Source organism: Hetaerina americana, unplaced genomic scaffold (assembly GCF_022747635.1).
Source record: "Hetaerina americana unplaced genomic scaffold, ioHetAmer1.1.p SCAF_76, whole genome shotgun sequence".
Classification (NCBI taxonomy): domain Eukaryota; kingdom Metazoa; phylum Arthropoda; class Insecta; order Odonata; family Calopterygidae; genus Hetaerina; species Hetaerina americana.
The window spans coordinates 1,277,797-1,300,244 of NW_027287383.1; the positions used below are offsets into that span (position 1 = coordinate 1,277,797).

At 36.2% G+C, this 22,448-nt stretch overlaps 1 protein-coding gene and 1 long non-coding RNA gene across 4 annotated transcripts in view; both read right to left on the bottom strand.

Annotated features, from left to right (window-relative positions):
* The window catches only part of LOC139697418 (uncharacterized), a 34,648-nt gene extending 23,605 nt beyond the window's left edge, over positions 1-11,043 (bottom strand). The window contains exon 1 of one of the 2 annotated variants that reach the window (XR_011702782.1): positions 10,884-11,043. This is a non-coding gene — a long non-coding RNA (uncharacterized lncRNA). The remainder of the gene's footprint in view (positions 1-10,883) is intronic. The other variant, XR_011702781.1, reaches the window with a different exon arrangement.
* Positions 11,044-14,549: 3,506 nt separating this feature from the next.
* didum (dilute class unconventional myosin) overlaps positions 14,550-22,448 on the bottom strand; it is a 133,337-nt gene continuing 125,438 nt past the window's right edge. For both annotated transcript variants that reach the window (XM_071596138.1, XM_071596137.1), the window contains exons 33-34: positions 18,690-18,803; positions 14,550-16,670 (exon numbers count right to left, since the gene is read on the bottom strand). In XM_071596138.1, coding sequence (XP_071452239.1) covers positions 16,548-16,670; positions 18,690-18,803 — 237 coding nt within the window. In that variant the 3' untranslated portion in view covers positions 14,550-16,547. The remainder of the gene's footprint in view (positions 16,671-18,689; positions 18,804-22,448) is intronic.

The following is a 22,448-nucleotide window of genomic DNA, read 5'->3' on the forward strand; positions in this document are numbered from 1 at the left end:
AGAGCTTTATTGTCTTGTATAAGACCTTACTGCGATCCACAATGGACTTTCTTCCCGCAGCGAAAGATTCCCAGAAGACATTCCTGAATTATGAAACCTATTTAAAATAAAGGGGGGTGGTAATTGGATAACCACGTCCTCCCCACTAGCAGATGACACTGAATTAACCATAGAAAGGTCTCAGCGAAGAGGTGGCCATCTTATTACGAAAGCCAGACAATCGCATTGTGTGCGATTATCATAATTATCTACTAGACCATTATATTTTATAAAATTTAGATTTCCCGGTTTTGTTTACACCGTTCCGTACTTCTCAAATAGCGTCGCCGATAAATATCGAAGAATTCTTATCGGTGAAACTATCTAGGGTAACGGCATTAGGGAAATGAACTCCATGAGTCTCCAGTTACAAGTCGGCTGTCGCCAACACTTCATATTATGATTTTCACTTATCCTATTAAGCGCTAATGGCATTAGCCGAAAACATGAGTCATAACCAACCAATACCCTTGGCCTGACCTGTTAAGTCGTAGTGGACGTTATGCGCTCGTAGGCTAACTCCCAGACTTGTATTCTACCGCTGGGATGATCGATTGCTGGCAATAAATATAACATATCCCAATCACGACCGCTTTCACAACTCATTGTCAGACCAGATGCCCTCAGTTGCAATATTGTATTCTATTTTCCGCCTTTCGAAAGAATCCTTTTCGTGCATCAAATTCGTATTTCATGGATTCCACGAAAAACAAAATGGAGGTATACAAATTAATCTTGGTAGCACCGCTAACCTTTTCCACAACGAAAGCCTGCTTTCCTTAAAGACAACTTTTAACGTCGATTCCAATGAAATACATACAATACTACCAAATGATAGTAGCAAAAAATAGGTTTGAACACTAGCCATTAAAACAGTTCACAGCAAGATAGAATTTGTTGACCACCAAGCGAAAGGCAGAATCACACTGCCGCAACAAATGCACCTGTAAGGATACATGCATCCCTCTTTCAAGCTTGACGTGCCCAAAACGATGTATACGAAATTGTATACGAAAACAACTTGCCTTGCCAACCTTTACTAACTATGAAGACAATATGAAATATTCGGCAAGTTCAAATCGATTCGCAGAAAAAAACAGAACGCTCATCTTTAAATTCTAACGTTCTCTATCAAACATGAATTAATACACTAAAACTATTCTTTTAATACACAAAGGGGATACTATTACTCCGATAAGAAACTAAAGATATAAGAAGAAACATTGAAAACTCATTGTTAGGTAAATAAGTCCAAATAATAAGAACAGTTTCTACGACAAAGGGCGAGGAATTCAAAACAAGAACGCGAAGGTGGTTTCTTGCCTTTCGTTCGTTTATTTCTTTACCGATAAGTGACGGGAACATAAATTACGGAACCCACCGTTTCTCTCAGGTACGTCAGCAACTCAACAACTATAATGTACGGGGCTCCCACACTGAGGGCCAGGGCTTTAATTCGTGATGTCATGATTTTTCAGCGGCATGGTACTTAGGGTGCCTAGTGGAGAGTACTTTTACAGGGTACGCCTTCCGTCGACTGGAACGTTTAACTGTGAACTTCCAGGCACCGACACGGTGTTTCTCTCCACCCTCCGCGAACAACCTATCCCTACCGCATTGCCCATCTATCCCTAATGACACAACTGACCATAGCAGTCGGTAGCCTCCCCTAATGACTTGACTAACTAACAGAGTTTGCCGAGACGGTCGTAACCTAAGCCGGTGACTCATCGATAGGCGATGGGAAACCTAACGGACTTGGGGCAGAGCAAGGCGAACCTTGTTTTCGATGCCAACGACCTACGTAAAACTCTCGAGGCAAGTCTGCACTCCGTCTGCAATGCTCTGTGATTTCTAATCATTTATCCCCAATATAAGATTACTATCAAGTTTTCTTAGCGCTTTCACTCCACAGGAAAAAAAATTGCCGTCCTCGGGCTTTTTTGCATTCGGTATAATCAAATTGCGCATCTACGCTTGAACCTAAACAACTTTAAAACCACACTTATATAGGAGTTTGCGATCCCACACATTACAACACGTAGAAAACTTGGAACTTGCGACTTAACTAGATTAGTCCAAATAGGTCGTTTACTGCCAGAGAATTTCAAATATCTACGGCAGAATCTTTTACAATAATTATAATTTTCCAGGACCACACCCATCGTCGTGCATTCGGCTTTTCTTAAACTTTACTTTCGGGAGGGCCTTGACATTTTAAGATTTAGAGGTCCAATATAAAATTGTTATATAACGCCTATCATTGAAGCTGGGGTGAAGTTACTTTCCGCCACACAACGCTACGGAAATACCACTGCCCCAGCTCCAATTTTCATATATCTTGGCGGAACTTGGGGTGGATGATGGCAAATTAAATCTTAACGCGAACCAAAGAGAAACAGCACCTGTCCATGAGCACAAGATAGCAAAATCTATTGTGTCGAATACTTCTTTCTTCGTGGGTAGTGCGAAACGAACCGGTAACTCCACCCTCCCCTTGGGATCCCTGTGCCAAAACTCGCGCTCCGAAGTCTTCAGGGGATCAGGCGAAGACTGGTAAAATTCAGGGGATAAGCAAGTCTGTTATCAGAATAATGGGAAGTGGGGAGGCGATGGAGGCCAGCTGCGCGACCGGTCACGGGATTAGGCAGGGCAAATGCCTGCCGGGAGGGGGTGAAGGGGGTCGAAGATTACACGCGGTAGTCGAGGACGTAGAGAAGGAGAGGGACGACAAAACTACTTTTGCGAGGGAAGATAAACGAAGGCGCGGGAGGAGGAGAGGGGACAAGGCAGAAACAGGGCGGGGAAGGAAATACTGAGGTGACCGACTATTGAACTTGTTTTTATTTTTATTTGAACTTGTGCATTTTCGTGAACACATTACAGTTTTGCTTGGAAGTACAGGGTGAATTTGCGTTACCTGACGTAAGCCATCGGAAAACGCTTCAATAAACATTAGGTAATGCTGCCTCACCCTGTATAATTGTCATTCAAGATTTTTAATGAAGAATGTAAATGTCTTCATGGATTCATAACCCTTCCAAGAATAATAAACCATAATACCGCATTGACTCAACTATGAAATATTCTATTAAATGAAATCTCAAGTTTGCAGGCATATTTAAAAAAATAGGAAGTAGCAGAACAAGCTTGAACCGTCATCAGCCAATCCTTTTGCCAGATATAAACATTAAATCCCAGGAATTCAAGTTTTCCTTGCACGGCCCAGGACTTCCTCGATGATTGTTTCGTTCCCGATCTTCACGCATTTAAGGATCACTTACCATCCCGGACTACAGGTAGTTCTTCTCTCCGCCATATTTTATTTCCAACTAATATATACCCTTGCCACCGATCTTGGCAAGCGGTCAACATGGCCTGCGAGGCAAGGCAGAAAAAATATTGGGGCACATACGGAGAAGTTTCCTTACGTATTGAGGGCGGGTGGGGACAGGTGAGGAAGACGTCACCACGGGAACGAAGAGTGGGGAGAGTAGCGAGGGGAATCGGCAGGCAACATCCCGCGATTATCCCCTTCGCACCTATACGAATTCAACATCAACGCGGCCCCGCCGTTGGCAACAGGAGGATCGCGCGACCTTGCGTCAGTAGCGTTAAAACTGCAAATGAATCAGCAATGCCGTGAAAACACGCGCTCTTGACTAACATTGTGCAACCATCATCTGAGGTCGCGTCGCGGACATAATTTTAGGCAAATTCGCGAAGTTTGCGCAAATATAAACTAGACCGAGAAAACCGGTAGAGTCGACTTATTCCGCGATAAATAAAACAACACGTTCACGGAATACGAGTAAGCAGATTGCTTGAGCCGCGATGAAAGCCGCTGCGTAGTTTCACTAACAGCCAGTCGTTCGAGAGGGAGGAAAGTGTAAGAGTTGAATGAACTCAAGCTGCCTAAGTTGCCAAGTAAAAACACCGGCGTCTTTTTGGACTAGGCGTGGTGAAACGGGGATGTCGCGCAATAGAAATATGTACAACGTGCCATTACGCAGATGGTTGGTCATCGCTCAAATTAATGGAAACAATTCCTTGCCCGTAGAACAACTCCATTGCTCTAGTTCCCGCGGCCCTATCTATTGCAGGGACGTGTGATGGATACGTGTTTGGCAGAGAGAAATTTTGCCGAATCCAGTTATTCGAGAACGTGAGACATTTGCTTGCGAACAATTCCCCTACCAGAAAATCTCCCCAAAATCGGGCTCCAAAGAAGTATCACTGTTCAACACAATACAAGCAGGCAGGCAATACAATGAGGCAACAACGAATGGAGGAACGCATCAATGGATAAACTCCAAAATTTGCGTACAGTAACGGGGGTCCAGCGAGATAGATGTAGGGCGACGAAAAACCCTAATAATGTCCTTTACCAACATATCATCGGATTGGACCTAATTTGTATAACTGCTGGATAGAGGAGAACATCAGAACTTTTCACCACACTGCTAAGTCGACAAAAATGCATACTCTCTACTAAGTTAATTGTCAAACCCAAGCAAACCAGTAAACGGAAACTAAATATCTCAAAATCAACGGACACATCTGGGTTGGATGATTAGTCTCTCCTCTCGCTCGCGTCCGACTCGATATCAAGAAGTGAGTCGAGCAACATGGTATCCAATTACGCAATTTCCCGAACGCCAAATCAAAGGGCACAAAAAGAGTGACCTTTTCTGCCAGATACGGCGGGAGAAATTTATGTCAAATTCTCTTTTAGACACACTTGAACAATCTAGTAGCAAATTCCATTGTATCTACTGTACAACGTTTACCACAGGGGTTCCTATGAGGACATTTCAGCATATTCAGAGATTTTAATTTACTGTCACATTTTCCCCTGGTAAATTGGAAACCAATGGTCAATAAAAATGCCAGGAAATTATCTAACAGATTTTCCAAACGGGAAAAATACACGAATGATCAAAAATACTTTCTACAGCAAAAACTGAAGTACCAATATGAATTCTCTAAAAAATAAAGGTCATTTTTTCAAACTGATTTATCCAAATAAGTCGAATTGAACAAAAATGCTTGTTCCCTTAAATTACATAAGTTTCAAGAACAAAACAAAAAGGATTAAGAGATAGGTTAACCCTCGGGCAATGGCTTTGACTGCAGTCAAAATACCAGGCTGAGGATGTGCTCTTATAAACCTGAACAAGTTCGTGAGATACGGTAACTTACCGCAAGTAAAGACAGAACAACAAAGAAACGACTGTTCTTTTTCAAGTCCTAAATACACAAAATCTTATCCAAGATGAAAATATTTTAACATAAATAAATATAGTAAATAAATGAAATATTTTTGGACCTTGCGAACAGAATCCAGAACTCCTAAGAAGATGGATGGCCTTTATGATGAATTAAATGATTATGAATTTGCCTCAAAGTGAATACGGACTACACAGACTGAATACGGACTGCTTTTAAGTTACTATACGAGCCAATAGTAACTTAAAAGCAGTCAGGATACTGGAAAGCCTTCGTCAAATAACTGATACAGAAACTCCTTATGTGATTCCATACACAGAAACTATATAAAGGGGAATAATTTAAAGAAAAAATTTAACAAGAAGTTTCTAAAGAAACTAAGTACAGAAACATTTTCGGTACAGTGGGTCAATATTACAATTTTAATCATTCATTCACGGTAAGTATTTCAGTCATGGAGTCTTCATAAGAAATAAATTACTAAGGCATTAATTAATGGTGCAAAGTCCCACCTAATTGTTCAAAGATGGACAATTTACTCAAACATGAAGAAATGTGAACGTACCAAGGCAAAGCCATGGTAAGAAAAACGAAGCTACATACACTAATTCTTACATACACAATAAAACGTGCATACCATTGCAAAGGCATGTGGATAAGGGTAACTTTGATATTAGTCATAAAAAGGCAAGGGAAGAATCCTGGGGGGAAGAAACCGGCTACGTGGATACATGCATTACTTTCATAGTTTTCTGCTGTATTATGGGACTAGTTGTTCCCACAGATTGATGTAAAACAGTATATCACATGAAATGAACAAACTAGAAAGCCATGTAGGAGTATACACCCCGATGATGCAAGGAGTAGCCACACCATCTCAGGGGAGTCTTGATAGCAAAAGAATAGAAAGTGAGGAGGCAAAGATAAGATGCAAAATGAACAAACAAATACACGACATTAATATTATGAGACTGACAGGCAGAACATCAAACCAAGGGTGAGAATAGCAACAAACATCAAATATTAAATTCGACTAGTCAACATAATATAGCTAATAATCAAATAAAATTTCGATGATAAATTTGAACCGCAGTCATCAATAAAAATGTAGCTATTCATACCCAATTATACAACTTTCAGCTAAAATAAGAAGCACTTTACGGCGCCAACTTAATCTTCACTTGTGGGCTAGCATTAGCTACATATAATCCAGAGAATGAAATGGCAGTTAACCTTTGGCAGCACAATGTAACACAACGAGAGTTAAAATTTCTTACAAACATTAAAATTACTTCTATGGAATCACGGATTGAAAAAATATTTGCTCAATAATAATTAATATCGCATAAAAACTACTTCAAGTAGGCACTGAATAAATATTTCTTAAGAGTTATCACGTTAGAAGATTGAGAATTTCGTGAGACTACTGACCGCAGGGTCCCAGGTTCAATTACCAGGCAAGTCTCTAGGCACCTGCAACTCCACCCAAGCTATGTGATTTTTTGGGTACCAGATCTTCCTGGGAAACCATAACCAGCACAAGGAAAGGAACTGGCCCCTTACCCTGATTTGTGCGTTTCACACACCGTCGGGCTTAGTAGTGGGTGAACTCTACTGTCACCTGCCAAACCGACCTTCAGGTTGATTACTGTGTTTATGGTTTTTTTCTGTCATTATTTAAGAGTGAACTTCACTTCTATGGATCACTAAAAGGGTTCATAAAATAAGGTATTATGAACCACATAGGATATCCCATTAATGATTGAGAGGTTTAGCAGTAACCCGGGGGAGCTCTATAAAGAGCTGGAGCATTGAAACAACTTCTCAATTTAACAATGTCATGTAGACGAGCTTCTGATAGCATTGTGGTTAAAGTTGGGCAATCATCAAATATGATCTAAACCAATCATAGGGAAACCAGATTGAAGTAGGAATCATCACCATTGAAAAAGATAGTAGACTGGTGTATAAATGAAAACAAATGCCACTGGTGTGGATTGGAGTAATTAAAATGATACAGAACTACAACAGTTGACTCTCAACAAATTTTAGTCAATGATAAGGTACTACCATGCATTTCAAATTAATTAAAATACGGCAGATACAACAGAGGAATATGATGGATCAACAGAGTTAGATAGCTTGATCATTATGAACAGATAAGGAATTATTACAAAATATCGAATAGCAATTACAGAAGAGCCACGTATACCTCTAATCTCTTAAGTATAAGTTACAACTTTCTGAACCTCAAAAGAATTACATTAAAGTAAAGTTATGCATATTCAGCCACAAAGATGATAGCTGCATTAGCAAATGGGAGATTTAGGTTTTTCATTTTCTTACGCGCACCTTACACAATTCCATCTTAATCATACTACCTAGGTTAATTATTACTTTGGAGATCATGCAAACAAAGGACCCCTGGAGAGTCACTACTATGGCATATTGACGAGATATTTCATACACCCAAGCCAAGAGCTGCCCAGACAGGTCACTTGAAGGAAAGACTGCTTACCCTTCAATCTAGCACCATAATAATCTCAGGATGAACTGCTAGATTACCTGAATCCTAAGGAAGTTTTCATGTTACCACAGTCAACCAATGCCCATGTTTCCCTCAAATTAAGGCAAATCTGTGGTTATAATGGGTAACAATTTTTTACCTATATTGGCCACCATATTTACAAAATTCTAAGTAATTAACAACTACAAAGAGGTGATGGGCTAACATAAAAATTGGTTCCAGCCTATTCATTGCTTACCTAGTTACAGATTGAAGGGGAATTTGTAACGCTCATACCAGCCAATGCTTCAGTCACAGGAGACCCTAAATGAAATCCCTCATCATCATTAGACTAAATAAAGTATAATAATAAAGAGCCAAATTCAACTCTCATTGAACATTTACTTCTTACTCACCGGGGACAAATGATTTATGATGGTTACACAATGTTCTACTTCACAGAGAATTAATGAATAAAAATTCCACAGTAGAAATAAATTAATTAATTTGAGACATTTATTTAACTAAACGTAAATAAGTCATAACAATTGTGAATATCGATATAAACTGACTTAATTGCTGGTTAACTCCAGTTACTTTAGTTTTAGAGGGTTTTTAATACCGCTCCTTCTAATAACATAGCAGCCATTGCAACCACAACATCCATGAAGCTAATAATAATAATGAATCCATTGGTCCAGATAATTCAATCAGAAGATATTTTTATTAACTTATGGCGATAAAAAAACAAATGGGGACAATCCACAAGCAAACTCAAGGAAGAGAATGGCTACGTATTTAACAGATAAGCATTTGAATAATCTTAAATTCCCAGTCTCAAGAGTTCGTAATGATATTATGAGTTAATAATATAAAAAACTGATTTAATACATCCAAATAGTAGCTACGTAATTAAAACACCGTGTTTCAAGTTAGAAGACATTAAGAAAAAATTCCGTACACCAGAATTCAATACAGTACAAAACATCTTCGAGAAAAAAATTCTAAATATATGACCGTTCTGCAACACCACACACTTGGGTTCGTAACGATTCGTTTAAACAAAAGGCAAGAATACTCATTCTTGAATACACAGCAAGCACTTTGAAATATTCCCTCCACATCTTATGGGGAAACCTCAATCTTAGGCAGACAATGCATAATCAGCGCTTTAACAGCGTTATTTAACCATACCCACCCAATTCAGTAACACAAAGTCTTAGTTTTAACGAAACTTAAATTGATTTAACGGTGCACTTCTAAATGTCTTCGTCAGTACAAAGTAAATTTTATGAAGTAGCACCGGCTACTTTTTTGATTTTGTTCAAGGGACCTGACGACTGTTGTGTAAAAAATATGCAATCCGAACTACTTCCTCTTCCAAGTAATATCAATTCCATGGTCATCGTATGGCTGTAATTGCATCAGACAAAGTCGAAAAAAATAGTTTCCACTTTTTTGTTAAATGAGATTCAAATTAACCGGAGGTGATTTATATGTGTAAACTAGGATAGTTGAAAGCGTTTCAATGTATTGATAATGTGTATGTTTCAATTCTTCCGTAACGTGGACTGCCTACATGAGGGATTTCAATGATATCCTAGGTTAAATGTGACACTTATTCACATACTAACATCGTCTATTTTATACTTGAGTGCTCAGATCAGTTGGTGAATAAAGTAAAACGTGGGTCGGAAAAAAACTCAAATTAATTCATACAACTTATATATTTTGAAACCATCATTAACGAAAATAAAATTTTAATTATATCTGTAATTCTCCTTGCGCAATACTGAAAATCAATCTATACACGTCAACAACGTTCTGACCTCGAATAAGTTTTGCTAATACTTTCAATGACGATTTATTCTTTGAAGAAGCACAGAATAGGAATTATAATTGCAAAATGGTCGTTTTAAAATGATACCTACTTAACCCAATTCAATACTTATGATTGCCATTACTCACACGCTCAACGAAAACTACGGGGAATTAGATGTATTTGTTACGAAAGGAGTTGTGAAACGATTTAATCAAGCCATCGGTAGGGTGATTTTCTGATTTTAGCAAATATCACGGTTGCCACTCCAGTGAGATTCGATTAGCAACACTATGGTCCCAAAGATATTTTATCCACGATAAGGGCGTTCAAGACTTTCTAATGAGACAAGTGATGGTTTCGTAATCTATTTAACATGGTACCGATATACTATTATAATTAAGAAAAATGCAGTCACGATTCGATTATATCTAGAAACTCCTTACACAAAAACGAACTTCTTAACCATATTACGGCACAAAATTGAACACACTCCAAATGCATGAACCACACGTGACAAAATGTAGGGTATATTATCTATCAACTTGTCGTTGAACTGAAGCGGTAATCATGGCCCAAGTTATTTCCCTCTTCATTAAGTTCGCTCAAAATTTCGGGATAAGTGTTCGCACAACTCCAACAGACTCAATGTAATACATTAACTCGTTTCATGCACCCAATTTCATGGAAGTACATGTTTACAATTGTTATGAGAATGTTGATTGACCTAATTTCTAAAGATAAACGCACAGCAACAGCCATAGCGACACTACTCTGAAAGAAAGGATGTGGGTATCAGGGAGGAAATAATTCTTAAAAAAAACTATCACACCAAAATTCAACATGCTTCAGAAGAATCCATGGAAAGACCTTTAAATTTTCCACGGCACCTTTGCAACCTACAAGAACTTCGGGGATAACGTGACGTTGAATATATCAACCTTTATAAATTTTTGTACTTTCGGATTCAAACGAGATAAAATGCACTGATCATGAATCGATGTACAAAACTAAAATGAACTACTATTAAAAACAGCTGGCCTTATGTAATGGTGATTTAATTAAAAACCAATTCAAATTTAAATTAGGAAATAAAGTCTGTGCAATTAAATTATGAATATCCACTCAGATATCGTTAGGGGCGCAAAACCTTTATATAATGGTTAAATGGACGCATTAACCTTGGAGAAACTCGCTAATCAGATCTGGCAGCCATTACAGCGTTCATTACATTCGACTCTACCATTGAAAACTTGTATGAAAAATCAAAATATAAGAAATCCGACTTACCTACAACTACTTAAACAAGGCATGGCTTGTAGGTTTTCTCCTTTACTACTTTCAGAACAATTTAATGCCAAAATGGCACTAATACTCATAATTCCGTCGTGGTTTCGCCACCCTTCCTTTCCTTCCTGCTTTCCTTGGATATATGAGAAATATGGCTGTGTCCGCCGTATGGTTGATAAAAACAAGCTGGACAGCTCCTTGCAACGCCAGACATAGACTCGCAGCCGTGGGATTTCCAAAATTCTCCAAGGCGTCGTTTTTAAACTAAAAGTATTTCTTTAAATTAAAATATGATTTCTGTAACATAACAAACAAAATTCATTGAATTTCAAACAAAAATATTATCATAACATTCTTGATCATCAAACTTATTCTGCATTGACTCGAGTAAAATAAAGCAGAATATTAATTGAACTAACAAATAAATTATTTTTATTTTAGTTAGGTTTATGACAAAATTTAAACAATAAAATCTGAAACATTATAGACTCCGTATTTATATTTTTCTTCTTTTGACTCTTTGATTATTGTAGTTACACGAATCCAGGCCTCATATTAACATAAATAAACAAAAACTATTAATTTTTATTACCACGTCTTCTTTGGGAAAAATCATGTAAAAAATTGTTATGCCCCTGGGTTGAAGCCGGACTTTTCTTCGATTTTGACAAAAACTTGACCGGTTACAATAAAATGAATATTCAAATATTTTGAGTATTTCACCTATCATGCCACCTCATCATCTGTTAATAATTCCAACTGGAGGTATATATACCTACCTATTTCTTTTGTTGCATGAGTCTCCTTACCCGAGACATAAACATATTTAAATGTTGAGAAATATATACTTCAAAAGTATTGTGTCAATTAAAATAGTCAAATCATGGTCGGAAAGGTGAGGGCAATACTTGTCTCTAGCTCTATAACACGGCAAATCACACAGTTGAATAAGGGGACTAGTTGAATTTTTGCACGACTTGAGATTTCCTAGGAATATTTTAGACAAAGAAATAACATAGTATGGCCAAAGCCTGGGGTGTCTGGAAATTTCATTTTCATTTAAAACCATGCCATCTTGTAACTGAATCAATATAATCCACAGGGTTACCAGAGTGTTCCATTCATGAGGGGTAGCTTAAAGTGGCCATGAAGAATAGAGCAGCAAGAAATGATAATAAGGTTCAAGGGTGAGTAACTAAGGACCTAAGGACAAAACAATTTTGGAAAATGGTTTCAAAAATTTTTCTTTGTAGTAAATGTTCAACTAGAACCACACTCAGTATGTATTATCCATCCAGTGGCATTAACATTACTGGTCTTAAAATATCTATGGTCTGTCTAGTTCCCTAATCAAGAACTTCATTATGCTCATTGCTGAACCATTTGTTATGTAACTCAACTAAAGTTTTGAGACAGGAGATTTTCCAACAGCTCTAAAATATTCCAAAACAGCACCTGTGTATAAGAAAGGTAATCAAGATGATTTAACTAACTACTGCCACATTTCCATAGTCCCTGTTTTTGGTTAAGGTTCTGAAGCTATAATGTAGGATCAAATATGTGATTTTTTGAGTAAAATAATCTGTTTTCCAAATCACAATATGGCTTTTGATCTGGATGTTATTTAGGGAGCTGCACTGAGAATAATGAAGTCTCATTTGGATGAATGCCACCCATTGGTTGACTTTAATAGCTGTTGATCAGCTCTTAAAGTAAAATGTGGTATCCCATAGGTCTCTGTGTTTGGCCCAGTACTTTTCATCATCATGATTAATGATTTTCCTTGTTATAAGAAATCTAAACATGTTTTATGGGCCAATGACACTCGTTTTTTACAAAAATGTCAACATCTAGATGATGTAGAGGCATGATCTAACACTGCATAAAGACAGGCTAAGGAATCTCTTGGTATTAATCATTTACATTTAAATACTGAAAAAACCCAGCATACTGTTAGTAGTCTTAAATAAATAATAACTGAAATTGAAACTGCTAAAATACTAAGAATTTATATTGATACAAAACTTAACTGGGAGACCCACATCAGTCACATATTTAATATACTGAGTTAGCTGTTTATATGCTAAGAAAGCTCAACTTTCTCATTTCAAATGAGTATCGCTAACACTTAATCATGCCTTCTTTCAATGCCATTTGAGTTAGGGTGTTGAGTTATGGGGCCATTCCCCACATGTTAAGCAAATCTTGCTCCCACAAAATGGAGCTATTTGCTCTCATCCTAATATACAACCACATGATTCCTGCAAGCTTTATGTTGATTAGGTGTGGAATCATGTCTATATTTAGTTCATAAATCTATAAGGCTCTGATTCTTGTGAAAGTTAATCTAGAAACTTACCAAATAAGATCTCCATATCCATCCATAACTACACCATAAGGAGTAAAGTATATCCAAATACCATTCATTGTACACTGTCCTCAACTTACAACTTATTGCATAATGTGGACATTAGACTGTATTACTGCCTGCCTACTCAATTGATGAATTCTTTTGTGATGAATTTCATCCCATTTAAGAATTTATGCTTATATATTAAGTAATATTGATGAGGACATTTAATATGGTTGTACCATTTATGAAAATGAATAAAGTATCATTATTAGTTTTAGGAGGAAAATGTAATTTTTCTCTCTTCCCAGGACTGGATTTATGAAAGACCCTTTACTTTGTCAATTTATTCAGAAATACTCTTGATTAAAATAATAAGTTTGCAGCTCAGATTTGAGTTAAAATCCAGTTTCATTCCTAATGTCATTTATTACTATTAATAAAATACTTTATTTGATTGTGCTCAATGACTTAGTAAATGAGCTCATCCTATGAAATACAGGCCTGTAAAATACAATACCTGTATGTTGAAATAGTGTATTTTTATCAGTCCTGTGGAGTAATTGGACATTTGAGTAAATGAAATACCAAATCATCTACATGAACAAGGATACTACAACAACCATCATGATATTAGCTGAGCTCATTGTCCACCAGTGTGACCCAGATTCACCCATGACCCTCAAAAGTCCCATAGATTGGCTGGTGAAATGAATATAGATAGGAAAGTGAGGAAACAAATCTGGGAAAGAGGATGGGGAGGTAATGTTGTGAATGCTTTTCTCTCAGTTCCAGAAAAATCCTAATAAAAATCTTTGGCACTTTTAATTTTGGCAGGTATGCAGTCATGTATTACTTGAACCAACTCTTTAACTTTAATGAGTGAGCCTTCCCTTTCAATTATCACTTACCTACCTTGCCGTAGTTTCAATGACTTAACTTGTTCTTGAGATAAAAAATACCATGGCACATTACAAATAAAACAATGTAGCATTCAAATTTTAGGAATTCAGCCAAATGAATCAGTCAGTACATGTGCCGCATAATACCTGAAATTATTAATGATTATAGAATTAAAGTAATTATTTGAAGGGCATATATTATTTTGGAAAAAAATGTCATACTGACTGCCACATACTTTCAACTATAGCCATTGGTATTGGAATTCCCTTTTTCTCAGTAGTATAGCATTTGATCTAGGCTCTTAAATTTTGTAGAATTAAACCAATATTATTCTACAAGTTATGCTTTAAACTTTCTCATTCAAGGAGTATCCAAATTAATCAAATTCAGTGGGACATTGTTGTCCACTTATATTTCCATGAACACATATTAATTTCTACATCAAGAGAAAGACACCTCTCAGTACACTTTCGGTAATATATAAGGAGTGAACTTTTGCAATTATTTAGACATGAACACTCATGCTGAACACTTTTAAGCATTACACTTCAGTTTTCCCTCAGACCTATTCAAAATATACCTCTGCAAAATTCAAACAATGCTAATCATTAAGCAATAATTACAGTAATTCACCAATTTTAATGCTTACAAAGAACATACATTTATGCATAATTACTGCTATGCTCCACATTTTATACATGATAAAATTTTGTCTCCTATTTGCTTAAATTGAAATGGGTGAATTACACTGAATAAAACTCTCCATCTATCCAAATGCCAAATACACTTTTCCTACAATCAGGTCATTTTGCTAAGAAGAATATTTACATTCAAATAACTCCTGTTCAAGTGTTGCTCTTTGATTGCTCAATTAAACTACTTAACAATAAATGCGTAAGTAAATTAAAACAAGGAGAAGTGATTTCTCTGACAAAAAAGGCTCTACCTTGTTGATTGTGTAAGGCATTCTGCAGCATTTACCAGTTTGCAGGGTGGTAACAATCGAAAAATGATGCTAAGAACTTAAAAGCAATAGTACACTTACATGTAACTAAATAACAAAATTATCCTATCCTGATAAAATAATTACATATTTATGAGAATATCACTTTTATGATTTCATCGCTTTTAAGAAGCTCCACAATAATTATGTTCTCTTTTATCTATAAAGCATAGAATGAAAATGATAATCCAATAGCATCAAGTAATTGGCATTTAGATAGGGATGGCACTACTATTTCAATCTGAATAATTTTTATTTAGCAATTAAATTCAAATAACTTTAAAGAGATTTTGAATCCATATGTTGCATGTCTTACTATCTAATACATCACCATCATTCTTTTCTAAATTAATGAACAATATATTCGGAAAAAAAGTTATAATACATAAGCACAGAAGTAAAATTTGTGTTATTACTATGGTTTTCATTAAGACCTTGATCATAATTTAAAGTATAAATTCGACTCAAAATGTGAACAAGGATTTATCCTATTGCAGAAATGCAAAAATTCTTTCAACAACTCAAGTTTTTAAACACCTGAAGCACAATCAATCTCACATTACGATAATATCTGAGAATCACAAAATAGATATTTATGTATTTACATGTGTTATTTTAAAAATAATTCATGGTAACAACTACACTGTTCTCTATTTTGTTTCTTACTAATGTTGTCCATAAGCTTTATCTATACATATTTTTAAGTTTATTGCAAAACATGAATTAATTTATTCTTCGTAAAAAAATAATGGCTATTTTGTGCTTTTTAATGAATCATAAACTCAAAATATCAACAATGGCCATGGGTAAATCATAGGTTTAAAAATGCATAAATAACAAAATGTGAATATTTACACATCCCAAATCATAGATCTTTGAATATCTTCTGAGGATATTGCCAGACATTAAATTTTTTATTATTGAGGTTTTGCAACAATATGGTACAGGAAAGGCATCAACTATGTACATATACACACAAAATACTCATTCATTGAGTGAACAAACAATACATTATTAACAATTACATTATTTTATTCTTCTCTTGAAGAATATAAAAATTGACACTGTTTGTGAATTCTAGGATTACCCAATGCAAAGTGCTTGGATGCTTCAACTTGGCCATTAGGACAATCTCAGTTATCTACCTCACGAAAGTTTTCCTTGTCCAAATTACATAAGATCATGTGAGGCAATTTTTTGCCACTGAAAAACATTACCCCTATTCACATGTTGAATTGAGATCAGTTCAAAAAATCAAGTTTTCAATTTTTACAAAAAAAATACAACTTGTGAATGAGTAACAGTTCATACATTTATAAACTTAAATATTAAAACCGCCTGATTACACTTTCTTCAGCAAAGGCAGTTTCAGTGTCACTGGAATTTCAGCATATTCTAATCCACCAAATTACACTTTCTTCAACATTGGTAAATTCAACGATTCTGGAATTTCAATGTCCTCTAACCGAATATTTGAAGGGTTGAATGGAAATCTAACAGGGAAACTGAACTTGGTCTCCATCAGTAGTGTCTGGAAGCATCAAATATAAAGACAGTTAGAAGGTAGACATACTCCAGGACAAGAAATGCATTCCCTAGTGAAAGTACATACACATGTACCAATTGGCTACAAAGGCTGTATAGGCACTCCCTTCTATGCTACCTATGTAGCCAATTGTGTCGGAACTTCCTCTTGGGCTTTAATAAAAATTAATTACTGACTCATAATAAGTATTTACTCTCTAATAAAGTTATACAAAATAAAAATATAATATTCAATACATTGAAAATTGCTTTCAAGTGCGAATGTTTTTGGAGCATCTTGGGGCCCAATTCTATTCTCTTCCATTGTAATAATAAAAATAAAAATAATAAAAATACATTTTATTTGCCCAGCAATCAAGTTGTTAAAACTGTTGCACTTGATATAAGGCAATACATCCAATTTTTTAAACAGGGGACGGCAAAGGGTATTGTGTTTAGAAAAACTCATGAGCCAAATGGTTCTTTTTTGGACCCTGAAAATGGCCTAGGCCTTAGGAGATGAACCCCAGTAAAGGACACTATAGGTTATGTGAGAATAAAATTCTCCATAGTATAGTGCACAGGGAACAGCAACTGAAAAAGTGGATCTTACGGACCATATTAAGAAGCAGGCTGAGCTTAACTTACTGGTTAGAGTACTTATGTGTTCATCCCAAGAGATATGAGAATTGATGTGGAAACCCAAAAATTTGGTAGTTTGTACCTGTGGGATCACCTTCCTATAGACTTCAATAGAAAGTACTTTGCTTGCTTTATTTTTATTTGCAAAGTATATTAGGCGAGACTTTTATATTCAAATCTAGGAAATATTATGACACCAGGAAAGTAAGGTGTGACTAACCTGTTCACCCTTCACTGTCAATTCATCAAAAGTAGTTTATACAAGGATAATGTTGGTTTTATCAGCATATAACAAGGGGGTAGCACCGTTTATATGCTGAAAACTTCTACAAGGTCATTTATATAAGAAAGAAACAAGACAGACTCAAGAACAGAGCCTTGAGGGACAACTCAATCAAGGACCTAACTTGAGGAAACAAAAAATGCACAATTTTTAGAAATAACTACGTGTTGTATTCTATCAAATAGGTAGGATTTAATACAAGCATTAGGTATGCCACAAATATTCATCCTGTGGAGTTTCTGGAGAAGTAACTGGTGGTCAACACAATCGAAAACTTTCGAGAGATCGAAAAACATTGCAGTAACTTCCAATTTTTTATCAAGAGCATTTCAAGTCTGGGTTATTAACTGATAGTTGGCTAAAGATGTAGATATATGTTCCCTAAAACCATGCTGAGAATGCTAATCAAGTCCCTTTCAGAGAAATGCGGAACCCATCCTTCATATGCAACCAAATTCAAAAGATATCTTAACAACTATGAATTTCTGCAAAATCCTGCCATTAGCCAACACAAGACTATTGAAATTAAATGTTACAATAATAATGAAATTCATTGAGCCACTAGCACCTTTATTTGAAGACAGCAGTTTTGCTTGGAAAGCAATAAAAATTCGATGTTTTAGAGGCATATTTCATCATATTCTCAAATATAGTCTGAATTAAAAAAAAATACCTCTGACTCAAACTTTATTCGTGGTGCATATGGTCACATGGACTGGAGTCAAACTGCCTAAAAGTCCTTCCTCCTTCCTTCTCAAAGTCCTTTTCTAAGCCTAAGATTCTAAACAAGTCTTAGTTATGAGAGAATATACCTCTCTTAATCCAGGGCAACTACATACTAACTCGAGCACAAAATATTTTGAAAACATTTCCTCAGTAGCTTTGGCATTTTCGTGAATCCTTTGATATTTCAATAAGTTTAAAATTCTATAGCTCAATCAGGTTTTTAGCCTCTTGGGATATCTATCTGAGACTAATCTCGGCATAAACACTGGGTGCAAAACAGCATAATGTTGATAAATGATATGTAACTGAATTATGTACACTCTAAGAATAGAGCAATTTATTAACATAACAACACAATAGTATGTATTTTATTACCTGTGATTGAGCTGGCCGGTTATTCAATTTTTGTTGAATTTTTCTAATGAATGAAAGGGGCACCTTTTCTTCAAAGTCATCAGCAGCTGTGTAAACGTTCAGTATTTTCACAATCTAGAAACAAAATAGAATCCCTTTATTTACCAAATCAATATATGAACAATACATATGATATCAAGGAAAAACAGCATAAAAATATCAAGATACAAGAAAATGCAGAGACTTATCTTGAGGTAATCAATATGCATAAAGAGAAGAGCAGGACAATTTACAACATTTAATTTTATTTAATTTACACTGAGCTCCAAAATTATACCACAGAGAGCAGCAGCTTAGCTGCTGGCGAAAATGTTGGACACTGCTGAATTTTTCTATAGAGATGGGAGGCAGCTTGTTAAACATTTTACACCTATTTGCTATGATAGTATAGAGTAAGGAATTAGTGAGTCTGCAGTGGGCCATATCAACATCACATATCTTCCTGGTACAGAACAAATAATAATAAGATCTGCTGGAATATTTATCTATAAAATTACTTTTATCTACAACAATACAACAACACAACATACATTAAGGCTGAACACTCCTGGTACACCTAGCTTTGATTAGCCTAAGAAGATTGAGCTGATATAATGCACATTAGCGGATGACTCCGTTAAAAGTTACTGTTGCGGCATCTCCCGCAGTTTCTTTGGAATTTGTCAAAGGGAAAACACCATACGTGTTTAAAGTTGGCTTTAACCTCGTGGACAGTGGCGCCTCGCGCACGACTACGAATGCATGTGACATTGTATGTATGGTATTTCGTCATAACATCTAGTTCCTTTAAAAGCCCCAAAATTTCAGAGTTTAAGAGGATGCCTTGGTAGCTTAAGTGGCTAAAGCACTCGACCGGATATTGAGGGATCTGGGTTCGAGTCCCAGTCAAGGCGAATGATTTTTACGCTCTGAAATTGTTGCATTATAATGCACATTAGCGGATGACTCCGTTAAAAGTTACTGTTGCGGCATCTCCCGCAGTTTCTTTGGAATTTATCAAAGGGATGTTAGTCCAAAGTTCTAATGCATAGGTAATATGATAGTGAAATAGAGAATAGTAAATTTTTGTAACATAAGTGGCAAGAATCAGTATTATTTTTTTTCTCTACATAAACGAAGATAAGTTGAGGGAGATAGAATCCAGCAAAGATATATACAAATATTCAGTCTTTCCTTGGACAATCAGGAATCATATTAGTAAGGAATTAAAGTCATTATAGAAATAGGAAAGACATTCAATTTAGATGTGAGGGCTAGATTAAACACTGCATGGACATAAAGTATATTCATTAGTGCATGTGTATGCTAGTTGCTAGTTTATGCATTTGCATGTCTGTAAGTTACAATAAGCTTTGTGTTGATATATACGTCTATGTGAGTGTGAATCAGCATGAATTTGCTAGTTTTGCAAGTGGTTTTCTTCTGTTTCATGGATGGTGACCTAACACCCCCGGCCATATACCCTTGCAATGGCTTTAGGTTATTATGTACGAGGGTGGATGATACATGAATACCCAGCCTGACCTAGAGATGGCGGTAGCTGTTGGACAAATATCACTCTATTAGAAAGTATGCAATCTATAAAGCATATCTTTTAAGTTTGAAGATGCTAAGTTGTTTAGTATTTGTATTCCAGCCATCAATAATGAATGTAATTTGTGAAAATGGAGAAAATTGGTCATCGTTTTGTGACACAGTACTTTTATTTGAAAGGCCTCAGGCCAACCAATATAAAAGCTGAACTGGATTCTACTCTGGGTGAGTCCGCTCCTTCATTTACAACAGTAAAATACTGGGTAGCAGAGTTTAAATGAGACCACACAAGCTCTCAAGACGAGCATCGCATTGGTCAACCAAATGAGGTGACGACTCCAGGTGTGGTGAAGAAAATCCACAAAGTGGTACTGGATGATCGTCAACTGAAAGTACATCCACTAGCAGACAAAGCAAGCATTTCAAACAGGGCGATACATTGCATATTGGCTGAAAACTTGGACATGAGAATGCTGTGAGCAAGATGGGTGCCATGTTTGCTCACACTCGAGCAAAACCAGTGTCATGAAGATGTTTCAATTGAGTATTTAGCAAAGTTTCACAGCAACAAAGCAGAATTTTTGCCCTGTTTCCTAACCATGGATGAGACATGGGTCCATTACTTCACACCTGAGACAAAAGAACAATCAAAACAATGGATTCAAAAGGGAGAACTGCCTCCAAAGAAGGCGAAGACAGTTTCATCTGCAAGCAAGGTCATGGCATCTGTTTTTTGGGATGTGTGTGGGATAATTTTCATTGACTATCTTGAAAAAGGAATAACTATCAACAGCGACTATTATGTGAACTTATTGAAACGTTTGAGCAAAGAAATCAAGCAGAAGCGGCCACAAGTGTTGTTTCATCAAGACAATGCACCAGCTCACAAATTTGTTATTGCAATGGCCAAAATTCATGAATTAAAGTTTGAATTGCTATCTAATACACCCTATTTGCCAGATTAAGCCTCCTCAGATTATTTTCTATTCGCAAACTTGAAAAAATGGCTCGGTGGTATAAGTTTTTCCAACCGTGAAGAAGTGATGTTGGCAGTTCATGGCTATTTTAAGGAGCAAGACAGTTCTTATTATAAAAAGGGTATCCAACTTATTGAAAATCGCTGGGAAAAGTGTATAGAGCTGAAAGGAGATTACGTAGAAAAATAAATACATTTTTTTCCAAAATTTTTGTGTTTTCTTTGTCGGATTGGTACTTCTGGGATTACCCTCATATATGTAGAAACAAGGCCTTGAAAGGTAAACTTGGCAAGAAAAAAGTATTTTGAACCCAGGTGATCTGTTATTCATATGAAACCCAGCAAATTTTTTGATTATCTAAGAGCTAGTAAAATGAGTACATTAAGCAAATCAATAATGAAATAGGCCTACAGTTAAAGCAGAGATAAAAAGGAGAAAAAACTCAGTAAAACCTCCAAGAGGTCATCCATGATGCAAAAATAGAATTGATCCACAAAATCAATTTCAAAGAGGATAAAATCAGAAGAGAACTAAAATATATGGGGCAATTTTTTACATTGAATTAAAAGAATTGATAACTGGATTTTACTCCATAGACCAAATATGTACTTTGATTAATATGAGAGAGCCTCCATGGGTTCAACTATGACCTTCATGGCTACCCCTTAATACTGAGAATTGATGAGCAACAGAGGAACAGGGCTGATTGTGTAAGGTACACAGAATAAAGTAAATAACAATTTAGAAAAGCAAAATGATGTTGGCAATTATTATGGGAGCAAAACAGGTGAAGAAAAAAATGAAAGGAGGATTCTTCCTGGAATAGAAACCAATGATTTCCAGAGGCCCCCACCGCTAATTGATAATACCCCCACCGTTGTTCCCTCATGTGAGCATAGCGCGTGTTTTTGGTCAACTCTCTCCTCTCTCTTTTGCATACCTTGTGCTGTCCTCCTCCCTCCATACACACAATAGGCAAAAGTTGATCTTTGACCAGGATTATACCAGGGATAGGTAAGAAGGAATTTCAAATTAAAAACAATCAGGCCAGTACCTGCACACCTGAACTACATTTTCTTATCTACAGTTGGTGCATTGCCACTTCAGCTTCTATGTCAATCTGCCTTGTGTCAGTGTTCAGAATATTGACTCAAGAAATTTGAAGAGTTTGTGAAAATACTCATCTTCAAACTAGGTTCTGAGTTAATGT